The sequence below is a fragment of the Neodiprion pinetum genome, chromosome 3, assembly GCF_021155775.2.
Source record: "Neodiprion pinetum isolate iyNeoPine1 chromosome 3, iyNeoPine1.2, whole genome shotgun sequence".
Lineage (NCBI taxonomy): Eukaryota > Metazoa > Arthropoda > Insecta > Hymenoptera > Diprionidae > Neodiprion > Neodiprion pinetum.
Window position 1 is genome coordinate 35,638,569 of NC_060234.1, and position 13,034 is coordinate 35,651,602.

At 37.8% G+C, this 13,034-nt stretch overlaps 2 protein-coding genes across 3 annotated transcripts; both read right to left on the bottom strand.

The window, feature by feature from the left end:
• Positions 1-524: 524 nt before the first annotated feature.
• Positions 525-8,149, bottom strand: LOC124213747 (Ubiquitin specific protease 32). The gene is made up of 14 exons (XM_046615339.1): positions 7,934-8,149; positions 7,727-7,851; positions 7,363-7,468; positions 6,702-6,944; positions 6,137-6,376; positions 5,395-6,042; positions 4,925-5,286; positions 4,332-4,709; positions 3,612-3,835; positions 3,254-3,503; positions 2,016-2,282; positions 1,734-1,927; positions 1,019-1,625; positions 525-861 (listed from the first exon to the last, which is right to left on the bottom strand). The coding sequence occupies exons 1-14, from the start codon at positions 7,989-7,991 to the stop codon at positions 571-573; spliced, it is 3,993 nt and encodes a 1,330-aa protein (XP_046471295.1). The 5' UTR covers positions 7,992-8,149; the 3' UTR covers positions 525-570.
• Positions 8,150-8,917: 768 nt separating this feature from the next.
• Positions 8,918-12,730, bottom strand: Mps1 (Monopolar spindle 1). Of its 2 annotated transcripts, XM_046615340.2 has the most exons (5): positions 10,260-12,653; positions 9,904-10,064; positions 9,613-9,824; positions 9,150-9,527; positions 8,918-9,068 (listed from the first exon to the last, which is right to left on the bottom strand). In XM_046615340.2, exons 1-5 carry the CDS (start codon positions 12,323-12,325, stop codon positions 9,039-9,041), a joined length of 2,847 nt encoding a protein of 948 aa, XP_046471296.1. In that variant the 5' UTR covers positions 12,326-12,653; the 3' UTR covers positions 8,918-9,038. The 2 variants fall into 2 exon arrangements, with proteins under 2 accessions (XP_046471296.1, XP_046471297.1); XM_046615341.2 differs by lacking the exon at positions 8,918-9,068 and having other exon boundaries at positions 9,267-9,480; positions 10,260-12,730.
• Between the last annotated feature and the right edge of the window lie 304 nt (positions 12,731-13,034).

A 13,034-nucleotide genomic window follows, 5' to 3' on the forward strand; every position in this document is an offset into this window, starting at 1 on the left:
TATTTACACATTTGATTTTTTTCTCGTCTGCTCAAGAAATAATACAGGGTTATTTATTCATTACTGATTATGAGTCCGACTAGCGCTGCCATTCTACTTGGAACCGCATAATGACTCTCGCGAGACCGGCTCTCTCATCCAGGTCTCGCGTTTACCAACGAATAAATGACTGTAAATGGGGATTTCCTCGCTAAACCAGGCATGTATTAAACGAATCTCAAAATACTATTCAACGTTTTTTCATTAAGAACTCCGATCTTCCGAATGGTTGATCTCGACGGAAATCCTCAGATACGGTCTCATTTTTCTTGGCATGCCGTAAATTGGAAAACTCAATGGTATTTGAGTAAAATTCTTTCCATTTTATGACTGTATTTTCAAGCTACATATATTACTGTTATGCGGTTGACTTATTTTCTATTGTATTCTGAGCTGGGTATTTATTATTTGCAGTAGATGTTCAATACTTTTCCCATGATATAGGATTTAACTCTTAGGTACGACTTTTTCAACTATCCATAATACTCTCTTTGGATTTGTTTATGATTGTAATTGGGATTAAATTCAGGTTTAAGTAATAGTACACATTTTCCGCAGTTCATTTTCATCTGGGTCTGAAAACTCTAGATTAGGTGTTGGCGAATCTCGTTCTTGTTCAGGAGAAATAGATGGCAAATACTTTTCTTCTGACAGGCCATTTCGTTGATAAAATAGAATGTACGCCGTTGTTGCAGTTTCATTTGCCACTGCTTCAGGGCTGGACTCTCGGCAGCTGCTATCATTATAATAATACCATTGCCCTCCGTCAGGATTACGTGCGTAGCTCACATAATGTCCACCTCCCATGATTCCACTGTGACACTAGAGCATGATATAATAATAAAAAAAATAATCTTATAATATTAAGATAAGAAAATGTTCCAGGAGTTGTAGATGCATTTCTACACGCGAAATTCTTCTTGTTCGGCATTTATTTAGAGAAATTTACTACTGGGGACATAGTGTCCTTATGACTTACCACAACAGCATATAAATTATACTTGACATCTTCTGGGTTCACAGAAGGATGCAGTCTGTGATGATTGAGCCTATGGTGGTGTTCCGGATCGGCTAGATATTCAGAGGGATCAAAATCTTTCAAAGGAAAACGTACTGCTTTTTGCGACTTGACCCATTTGCCGCGAACACAATGGAATCTTTTTAAATGAACTACTAAAACAGGGGGTAACCGCCATAGTTGTAGACGTTTTGTCGCAGATCTCGGCTCTGCACAACGTTGACAATGGTAACGTTCCAATGATTCTTGTCTAGTGAATGCTGCTAAGCATGAAGACAAAGGTAATGGGGCACTTTCTATAATTTTAGCCTGCGGAGCACTTTCATGTTCATCGCAGCTAAGTTCTGTAGCAGTTTGGTAGCGTAGATGCAAGGCTGTTGGATCCCAATCAATTGCTAAATGTGTAACTGGCAATCCTGATCCCATCGATTCCGCCGTCATTAACTCTCCATCGCAACGTATACGACAACCTCTGCAAAACTTGTACCATGGACACCAGGCACATACCCTGCCATCTCGATCCACTGCACGTAGTACAAATGGAAATTCGTAACCCAAACTATCGTCACTGAAAAGAATTGTGATCACATATTGTTTGTTTCTTTACACAGACTTGTAACATTTTCGAAATACGAGAAATAGTGAGTACGAAACTAGAATTATAATTCAAGTTTACCAATCTTGGGCATGATTGGGTGAAGCAGCTGTCTCTGTAGGTGGCAGTGGTGTGACCAGCCTTGCTACTTGACGCCACACACTTCTATAAAGTTCTTGATGAGTGGTGCCATCTCCACAAGGCACGACAACGGGTACACCGAATAAACTTGGTCTGGTTTTTTGTGAACTTGCAAAGTACAAATCTTGTCTTATCTGTAATTTGTAGAAAAGACCACTTTTCACTGCTTTTCTAAATCACATTTGAAGGTTTAATTATAAACGTCAATTAAACGATACATACCATTTTACGATGTAATGCGATTACATATCCATTACCATGAGATAATGAGTTGTTGGAACTACTATCGCTACCATAGTTGTTGTACTCTTTTATTTCAGTAGACATAGGTAACGGCGGTGGTGGAGGTGGCGTTTCTGACATTTGAATAGCTTTGAAGCTACGACGTTCTTCAGATGCTTCAGTCATAGAACGCTGCTGATTTCTACTAGGTGGATAGTGAGAGGCAGGTACTTCATAAGCATATAGTCTTGTTCCTGCTTTTGCCTCCTGGATACAATGGCCTGGTATAATTTAACCTAAGAGTATGATGGAGGAAAGAGTGCTGGTTATCGGAGAAGTTTTTCTATTTGAAAATTAGACGTTTGAATGCCGGTTAGAAACAAACACTTAGCCCTTCACTGGTTTTTCAATGTTAAGGAACGTCACTGTCGACTTTCTGTGTATGAAAACATTGCCAACAGAATATCAACTCTGGTATCAGAAGGTGAACTAAGCATATGGACGGAAAAGCGTCATATGATTTAATTGGATGAATTGGCTAAAACACGTTAATGACCATTTTTAATTGCTGAACACTTGCTGCGGACTCCTAAATTTTTTACATCATCTATGTTCTTTGATGATGCGATCTACAGGTTGGCAAGTAAGTGATTCTGAATCGTGTTTGGAACCAAAAAATGGTAGCAGTAATTGTTAATTCCCATAGTTCTTCAAACTCTAAATAACACAAGGAAATTGTAATAAGTATTAGGCTAAAATATGTATTCAAGTACTGTATTTCAGTGATATTCAAAATACCAACTTTAAGTTAAAATTAAAAGTGTCTGAATCTTAAAATTTTTGCCAAGCACTCAATAAAATCATAGCCTGATCGGGTCCTTGTTTCATTCACCTGCTTAATTGGAGTTAGAATAAAGTGTATCGAATATCAAACAATTAGTAACTTTACTCAGGCAATGCAATATCCAATTTTATTCGTGGTTTGCTTTTCCCTGTCAGTTTTAAATGTTCACCAGATATTCAGTAATCTCTAGATGGAACAAAGATATAAAGAAAATATGTGTAGTGTCCACGTATATTCAAAAAAAAAAAAAAAAACATTGTCAATATTTATTTGCAATGTATATATACTATCCAGCACTCTCCCTTGAAGCGTTATGTTTAAAGCCTACTAAAATACAGGGTGGTCTTTGGTAGCAAGTACCATTTCCTGTAAAAAATTGTATTCAAAACTGTACCTGGACAGTAGATCTATCAGACGGAAAGCGTTCAATGTTATTAGCTGCGACTTCAGCCAACAAAAGACGCGATGCTGGTACGTCACATAGCTTGCTCAATTCTGTTTTGAGTGCTGAATAATCCGCATCTGTCGGCAATAAAAGCCCGTAACGAATAGGAACACCTCCATCTAGTCGCGCAACTAAAGGCTCTCGACGAATTAAACCCTCCATGGGAAGAGGCAGAGTAAGGTAAGTAAAGGGATCAAACCTGTGGTAAAATCGTTTCATGTAATAATAAAATTGCAAAAGTCAAAATTAGAGCTGGTTTTCGATTTTTGTACTCAATATCAAATGTTACACAATATTTTCAACAAACCTAACAGATTCCCACTGACAATGTTCACATCGAACAGTGGACTTGAGTTGGCCGTGAAATAAATCTACAATAATTGATTGATTCCGAAGTAGGTGGTTATCCCAAGCTTCTTGAGCCACTTGGGCGTCTTCTCGACCTTCAGAGTCTGCTAACTCAACATATGGTGCATCCCTTACTCTATTCAAGTCTTCGTGTAGGCCATCCAGTAAAAATGCCAAGAGCTCCTGAAAAAAATATCAGGAAAACTTGTACTTGTTTAAATTTTTTATTTTTAGCAGAGACTTAAGAGTTTATAAGGTCAGTCAGAATCTTGGAGTATAAATTATTTTTCCTCAGGAATGTAGGATATTATGTTCATAAGTAATTACATAGTAAATGTAATAAATAAATGATTACATGGTAAATTTTCTGGCCAGGAGTGTAGATAAAGGCCCAACCTGGTAATGATTACAGTTACGATAATGTAGAACAGCTTTATTATTTGTGGGTTTCATCAATTGTTTCCTCGAATTTGGATGCTGAATTGAACAACTTTGGTAGTTGCGAATTTTTAAAAGCATTTATTGTGCAATAACTACATCTCACGAAAGTTTGCTTTCTGAATATTCTAGACATGCATCACCATAAATGGAATTACTTATAATCCCGATAAAAATAAATTTATAACTCAGAGCCTGGTACAATGTAAAATGCATTTGTCAATATCACAAAAAATCAAACCTGTGAATCATGTTGTTGAAATCCTCCAAAGCGTGGAGCATATTTCGCAATAGTCCACCGCAGTTTAAGTGGAGCGACACTACGTGCTGAACCACTCCAGATATCACGGAGAAGTTCAGCATACCGTACAGCCATGTGACCGCGAGTTCCTAAAGGATTTGTGGTATTCAGCTCACGTAAGTGCGAGGCAGACATGAAATACCGAGTCAATGGACCTGTGTTACTAGCACACTGTAGCGCTGCGTTCATAAAGCAGGTGTTACCCAAGTTGTTCAAGCCAGTAGCACCTTTTTCTCCAGCTCCTTTGCTTACATCATCTTTAGTAGAGTCTCGCAAACGGCCTAATTCTTCTGGCCATGTTTGATCTTTGTTACGTACCTTTGAATTTTATGCTTTAGGTTAATGGTTACTCTATTGATACTATCTGGACGATGAGCGTAAAATGTAATGGTTTTCACTTGAAACTGCTAATAATTTTTCTAGTAAGTCAGGTTACAGTCTTACAGCTCGTGAAAAGTGAGAAAAAATGGCTTAAAATTGTGATAGTATCTTTCTTCGCAATTTTAACTCGGAGCGAATGATATGGTACATACCTCAATAAGTAACTGACTATCGTCTTGGAGACCCAATTCTTCTAGCGTAGCGTGTTCGTCTTCCAGAAGAGTCATTCCACCTCCTGATGCTCCGATATCTCGAACATGCCACAAGCGCACATCTTCACCAATTAACCTTAAGCGATTGCATAAGAATTGGTAGACTTGACCAGCCGTAGCCATCCGGCTAAATGCAGCAATGTACATTAGTTGTCGCTTATAACAGCCACTTGACGAGGATGATGGTAGCCATGATCCAACTCCATTTAATGGTAACGGTAATGGTTGCTGCTGCACACCAAGAGAACGATGCATAAGCAGACGTAGGACTAATGGGTAAAGTTCCAGTTCAACGTCAACACCTGTGTTACAAACATTTTTTTATCAACTTGGAGTTTTTACAGGGAATACAGCAATGGCAATATAAATGCCGCCAAAAATTTTTCGATACAATAATTGAAATGTTGTACCTGTTGCTGGTAGGATAACTTGTCTAGGTAATGCAGGTGCACCACCATGCCACTGTACAAGAGCTTTCCAGAGTGCATCCGGAAGCAAGTGAAAATCTCTTCCTTCAGTCATCACTAGAGTACGTCTCAAACGACCCCCTTCTCCAGTCAGTGCTGGTACCTTTTGTTTAACTGTTTCTACAAGATTAGAATTATCTATTGGTCCAGGTGCTGCTGAATCACTAACAGTGGTGTTGCTTTCTGATGTAAGACCATCCAGCAAGCAATATCGCCGCCATTGAGACCACCATTGTGCCGCAACAAGGTACCAAAATTGGCCTACTCGCAAACCGCGCCTTTCCTCCCTAGCAAGCCATCCCGTTACTATTTCTCCCTCCTCACTACGTCCTAGTGGTCTCAGACCCAGAACTACGTGACAAAGCTGATCCAATAGTCGCAGGAAAGCTAGAGGCAATTCTTTTTCAGCTGTCCATACTAGCCACTCCTCCATTGACAGAGGGTAATTAGGTAAATCCTTTTTTTCTTCTTTTGCTTCTACACCTTCCTCTATTTCATCATCTCGAACAAGCATTAAAACCTCTAGCATGTGTTTCAATTCAACCTCGTTCAGCACACCATCTCTATCACCGTCAAATACTTTGAAGCAAACTGTAAATTGAGTGTTTCAAAATTGATTAAAAAAATTTATTCAATTCAAATTTGATTAAAAAAGTTAGGCATCCATCAATGATTTTCAACGCACATTTCATTCGTTCAACGAGGGGACCACGACAGGCCGCGGAAATACCACAAGCCATCTCCTTGAAATCTATATGATTGTCTCTGTTTTCATCAAATGCTGCGACAAGACCGGGACACACACTAAGAGGCATTGGTGGTGAAATCATAGGCACAAGGGTTTCGAGATCTAGCCTGCCTGTTCCTGATTGGCCTTTTAATGTCCAATAATGTTTCTCCAACTCAATTATATCTGCTTCCTCCACTGTTCGTGAAAGAAAAAGAGAAAATCTATTTATAGAGCTTTAAATGTCTCTGAATTATTTTGTACAGAGAGAAATGAGTTGCCTCAAGTAATGGAAGCTTCTTATTGGTACGTGAACCACATGAGATGTTCAGTTCATTTGTAGGTACCTCAAATAATGTACAACCTTTAAATTTAATCAGACCTGAATGCTGAAACTTCATACACTCATTCATGGAGAAAAATGAAAAGTATGAAGCGAAACAATTCCACTTGAGACCACTTTTGAATCAACCGCATAAATTTCAATTGAACTATTTCAACAACTTGTCGCTTCTTTACTTACAATGAGTAACTCCTGCTAGGCTTTGATAAAACGTTGGTGTTTCCAAGTCATTTCCAAGAGTAAGTGCACCAGACGTTGTAAGTAGCCAACGAGAAAGGGGAGAGGCTTCAACATTTTGTAGCTGCCAATCACGCCATTCTTCATAAGTCGCTCCTTTCACAACTTTCTCGTAACCTTCGTCACCCGTCAATTCATCTTTGGCAAGCTGAGATACACTGCCATTCGCGTACAGGTCGTACAAAACTGAAACAGAGAGTTTAAGTCTGAAAAATCAGTCATATACTCTGGTTATACAATTCGTGGAAAGTAGTTACACATTAATTTCAGGATACCAATAAATCTGCTTGAAGTGTTCAAATATTTCGTTAAATCTACAGGTTAGCATCAATAATAATCAATAATAGAAATCAAAGTAGATAATAATGAACAGATTACAGATAGGTATCGGTAAAAACCCGACACAATGTGCCATGTAATACTATTTTCATGATGGTATAGTCAGAGATCGTAGAATATTTTCAGAAACACTAAAATTTTGATGATGTCTGAACATCTTGTTCATTGAGATCTCTTAAGAGTCTGGTAATTAACGAACATATTTATATGCCTGTTTGAAATGGATTGGCAATGAAAATCTCTTACAGGAAATAAATATACTAACAGCGCAGCTTTTCATCTTGCTTTCCTCGTGTCAAGAGAACCAAACCACTGAGAAGTTCCTTGAAGCTGAGGCCTCTCTGTGTTCCACCAAAAGCGGCATATACGTACTGAAAATTCATAAAAAAAAAGTTTTATGACGAGCCAAAGAATAAAAGAATTGGATAACATCTCGTCAAATTAACAAGCAGGACTTTGTGTTTGAGAAAGTCATGTCAAAATAAAAAGGTCAAATTCTGTTTGCAAAGCTTATTGGTCATCAACGAATGTTTGCCAACGACCAAGGATTGAAGCGTGTCTTTGTTCCTTTGATTGATCAATTCTCTTAATGGTGTGATCCGGACTTTATACTTGGAGCTGATACAGACCTCTGCAACTTGCGTGGGTACGCAGTCACCAAGGACATCCTGTATGAATGTATTGCAGCTTATAACTCCGTTGGCACTTGTACGTTTGAAAGCTTCTCTCAATCTTCTGAGTTCAGATTCGGACACTGTCGAGCAAGAAAATGTAAATAAATCAAGTTTGATTTACACACTATTTGAAAATTGTTACCACAGATGGGGGTTATATACCTCGTTTTGTTGCATCCTCGTAGGAAATACTCAACGGTCTCGACTCCTTCCCTCCCATCTCACAGGTTATAATAATTTACACTAAAATACAATCATTATCAATTTACTCTTTACATCTAATTAGAAATTAACGAGCTTATTATTAATTGTCCTGTCACTTTAATCGGTCAGCCATCTTTGCTAACATTTTGATAGTGCCTACGTCTTTGTATGAGCCTGATAAGCCGTTGCATAAAGCCATACACATGCGCGTACCTACGGATAACATTTACACCCCCCTCCCTCCAGGCCGACCGTCATCGTGAGACGTATTTCATTTTGCTTGATCTTTTCAAATATACCGATGGCCCGCCGACGCAGTTTATTAAAGTTGATATTAAGTGAAAATATTCAATAAATCAATACCACATACCGTTACACTGATGTAATATTATACTCATAATTGATATCATTTTTCTCAGATCTCCTAATGACGTTGATTGAGACTTGAAAAGTGTATTACGAATAAATGTACCCAGCATATTATTGTTGCAGATTATCTAAAATACTGAAATTCACTTACTTACCTGCCGAATTGTTGAGTACACCTACATATTTATGCAAACATTTTTCTTGAACCTGAATATTACTCTACTTCCTTTTGTATAGATCTATACACTGGTTTAAAATATTCCTGGTAAATTCTTGACCTGGGGTCTTTGATAATATTATGCGAATTCAAAGCTCTAATTGTAAACTTGACTTTTCTACAGGCATTCATAGAATCTATTTTGTTTGGAGTAGTTCATACGCTTCGAACTGCATAGCCGTTAACATGTTTTGAAAAAAAAGTAAAGCAAACAAACAATATTTTCACTGAAGTAATTTGTACTGGCACGGAATTATTTTGAAACTGTTCTTGGAGAATTTTGTTAAGATTGTTTGTATCTACGTAAAGTACGAGATACGAATCTTTCTCAGAATGTTCATTAAATATTGGGTGTATTAGTTTATGTTTTTGTTTAATTTTTTTCCTTAAACATCGAATGATTACATTATATTACTTAGAAAAGGCTATATACATCGATTTTATTATTATACAACTATATTATAGACAGAATTTAAATCACTGGATCGGTTTTCGTCTTTCCAAAACCTGGAAAATATAAGTTGATCATGAAATTTTTTGAAATCTTTTTTTGTTAATAATATGTTTGAATTTAGTTTTTTAACATACCTCTAGCAATTGCCTCCATTCACTTTCTTCGAGGGATCGTTTTATTTTTGCTAAAATAGATGGTGATATGCTTGGTAAACTGGAGATAGGTGGACAATTACATCCTATGTATGGAATTTGTAAGAGTTGGGTCACTGTAGGTCTGGCCTGTCGATCATGCTGGAGACAACGTCGCATTACTTCAACTAGGAACGGTGGAGGTGAGGCATATCCTCGCTTGCTTATGCTCTCAGTAGGTGGGAAGGCTATTTTCTGGGTTGGATTAGTTATTGCCGTTACTTTTGCCCAGTCTGCACGAATGTGTTGAAAAGGTGTCTGCCCATACACCAAACTGTACAAAATACAACCCAGTGACCATACGTCAGATTTGAAGTTTATCTGGTGGGATAACAGGCAAAAATTTAATAACTTATAAGCATTGCGTTGAAATTCTGATAGTGAAATTGACAATTTTTTTAAGAACCTTATATTTATTGTCATCACTAGTCGAATCTCCATTTCCTCCGACGTCAATGATAGCCTCAGGGCTGATGTAATTGAGCGTCCCGAACGATGTGTTCTTCACGACAGAAGTCATATCTCCGTTTACAGTAGATGCAATTCCAAAATCTATTAACTTTAAACGCCCCCTCACTAGTAGAAAATTGGCTGGTTTTAAATCCGAGTGTATTACACCTAAAGTGTGACAAATTGATTATTATCTTGAAATTTAGTCCACAATATTCCAAATGAGTATACATGTATTAATAATTACCATTATCATGAATATGCTTCACAGCAGTCAACATTTCTGTCCAATAGTAAAGTATCATTGTAAGTGGAAGTTGTTTTTCTCGTGGCATTGACTTCAATAATTTGTTGAGATCCGTATCACCCATCTCCATCACAACGTACAACATATGCGATTTAATTTCGCTGAAATAATACAATAAAATTATCTTTTTGAATTAAATAACAATACGATCACTTTTACTTCTTTTGCACAATTCAAAGAATTGAATAGTAGTGTCCCATGTGAATAATTTCATTTAGCAAAGAAATAACTTCCGAATTTTGTAGTCAGATCGTGAGTGTGATGGAATAATACGAAAAATATTTGAGAAATCTTACTAATTAAACATGTGGATAATGCACGGCGCTCTGAGTTTATCCAACATAGAAACTTCTTCTAAATAACCCTGAGCTGTTTCTTTCTCGATGCAGGAAAGGTCAACGCACTTTATAGCACGTAACTCACCAGTTTTTACATCCTGCACCCTCAAAACATCTCCACTCATACCTTGCCCAAGGTTACCCAAAACTAGATAATCAATTGCTTTGACGCTTATTAGTTTTCCATATTTTTCATTGTGCACTTTAGAAGCAATGCTAAATTGTACATTTCCTGGATTAGATTTAGCATCTTGTGATACTCTCGACTTATCCTGATTTGCCAGTACAGGTAAATCAATTTTCTGACCATCAAGTTTAGCTGACGATAAGCGCTTGTTGGTATCAACCTCTATCTTAGGGTTACTTTCACGCTTCAAGGTTGATTCTTCCTCAGAATTATGTGTCAAGGTGTGCTTCTTTTCACGACTATCTCGATTACTTTGAAATTCAGTGCAGTTTGATTTTTGAACAGAACTATCATTTTTGTTTAAAACAGATTCATGATGTAGCTGTTTCTTACATGATGCCAGAGGCGCAGCTAACGAAACACTGTTTCCAATGCTATTTTTGAATTCTAAACTCATTTGCCAATTAAATTTCTCATTACTCATCAAAGGTACTGGTATACTCTGCTGATTACTACTTTCTTGCAAAGATTGTGCATGTTTACTAGCAACATTGTTGTTTGAGTTCTGTTTACTATCCATTGGGCAGTTTTCTTTTACAGATAGTTTGCTTTGCACATGGTGCGGGCTTTCGAACATGTTATTCAGATAAGAGGGTCGTTGCAAAAAATGCTGATGTGCTTTGACATGATTACTTTGATTTTGATATGTAGTGGCAGGTTGATTTTGATGTGTAGTGGTAGGTTGATTTTGATGTGTAGTTGCAGGTTGATTTAAATACACAGCTTGGCTCAGAGGTTTCCTGAGGAGCTTGTTTTCCGTGCTGCAAAATCTGTGGGGTTGTAATATGATGTCTTGCATCATATGTTGATTATTACTATGGCTCACAATTTCCTCTTTCTTTGATAAATTCGGATTGTGATTACTGGTAGGTGTCTGAAAAAAGTTGTTGCGTGACCAATGGGAAAATATCATTCCTGGTGTGTCGATATTATTTTGTGGATACTCTTGACGTGATTTCATCTGGGGTGTTTCCATTATATTTCTACGGCTTAGGCATGATTCTGGACGAGTCGAAACAGTCTGTGCATGCTTCAATGGTGTTTCTGTAGCTAAATGAACATGCTCTGTAGTTTTCTCAAGCTTTGTGCTATCACTGGGATATATCAAGGTAGGATGGTCTGTACCTTGATCTCCAACATCATTCCTGGATGTTGAATCTTGATTGTGTTGATGTCTTTCAGACATAATTTCAGTTGAAGTTCCTTGACCATATTCTTTTTGTTTCCTAGGGTCATACGATACTTGCGACTCAAAAGTTATTTCTTTATTGCTGTCCACATTATCCACTTCATTCTCGTTAATCGAAACACGCTTAGAAGCGACAGGATAATTCATGTTGCTTTGGCACATAGGAAAACTGTTATTTTCTAATTCACAACTGTTCGAGTTATGAGATGTTTGGTGATTTCTTTCTTTTGGTTCTTCACACTCAGCACCGAACAATTGATTCTTGTACTTTACTAATTGGTAGTCATTGACCTTAACGTTATTCATGGGGATATCAGCTTTTTGTGTAAATATTGCAGTTTGAGATCCAGTGGTCAGATGCTGTTCGTCGTGACGGGAAATCGGGGCATTATCATCCTTAGCCACAGCTGCATCACCACTGTCATCGTCGTTAGGCAGAGCTTGAAGGCTTCCAGTGTCTGAATCGTTGTCAGAATCACGAGGCTCAGTGTCATCGTCGTCACTCTCGAAGAGATCGAGAAGTGCTTTTATTCGCACCGGTTGAAACCTCGTTCTCGGCCCTGTTAGGTTATGTACGCTGGGATTGCCGGTGATGTTGTTCCGTTCGTTCAGAGAAAGATCACCTTGGTGTACGTTGATTTCAGACATGATTAATCACAAATTTCACTCGTGTTCACACGAGACTGTATGTTTACTTCTTCATCAAAATAAATTCGGACAATTCGAGTACCGCTTTCACCTGTCAAATTACTACTTCGAATAACCGTATTGTTTATGAATAATATTTATTGCCTATTCGTATGCAGGTTTCGCTAAGGTGTTTCACATCAACTGTTCAATTCTATTCTTCCCAATTATTCGACAGTTTTCTATAAAAAAAAATCTTTCAGCTGTGATGAAAATACACATCGGCAGTCTAGGTAGAAGCAGCAGCTGTACATTCAAGTCGTGAAGTTTACAGCGAACTTTTACTTCCCTTGTCACTCATTTGAAATTTCATGCTGGGCAACGATTGGTCGTTGAACGCGCGATGTCAGCGCTATGGAAGTATGAGACGGCTATGATTTGTGTAGAGTGTTCGTCGGTTCTCGGGTAAATTCGCTTACGCAGGATGCAGGATACAGTAGTGGCTGGACAATCATTCGCGGTTTCTACATTTTTCTGTCACGCGAATGGGTTAAAAAGGCAGAACTGCCAAACTTACTTTTTGGCATGCGTTCCTATGATTAGTCGCAATTTTTCAAAGAAATCGAAAACCGAGCAAATTCTTACATAGCCAGCACTTGGCCAACTTTGATGAGAAGGCCAATAAGGCTAAAAATTTACACCAGAGATTTGAAAGACTGAAAAAGCCAGA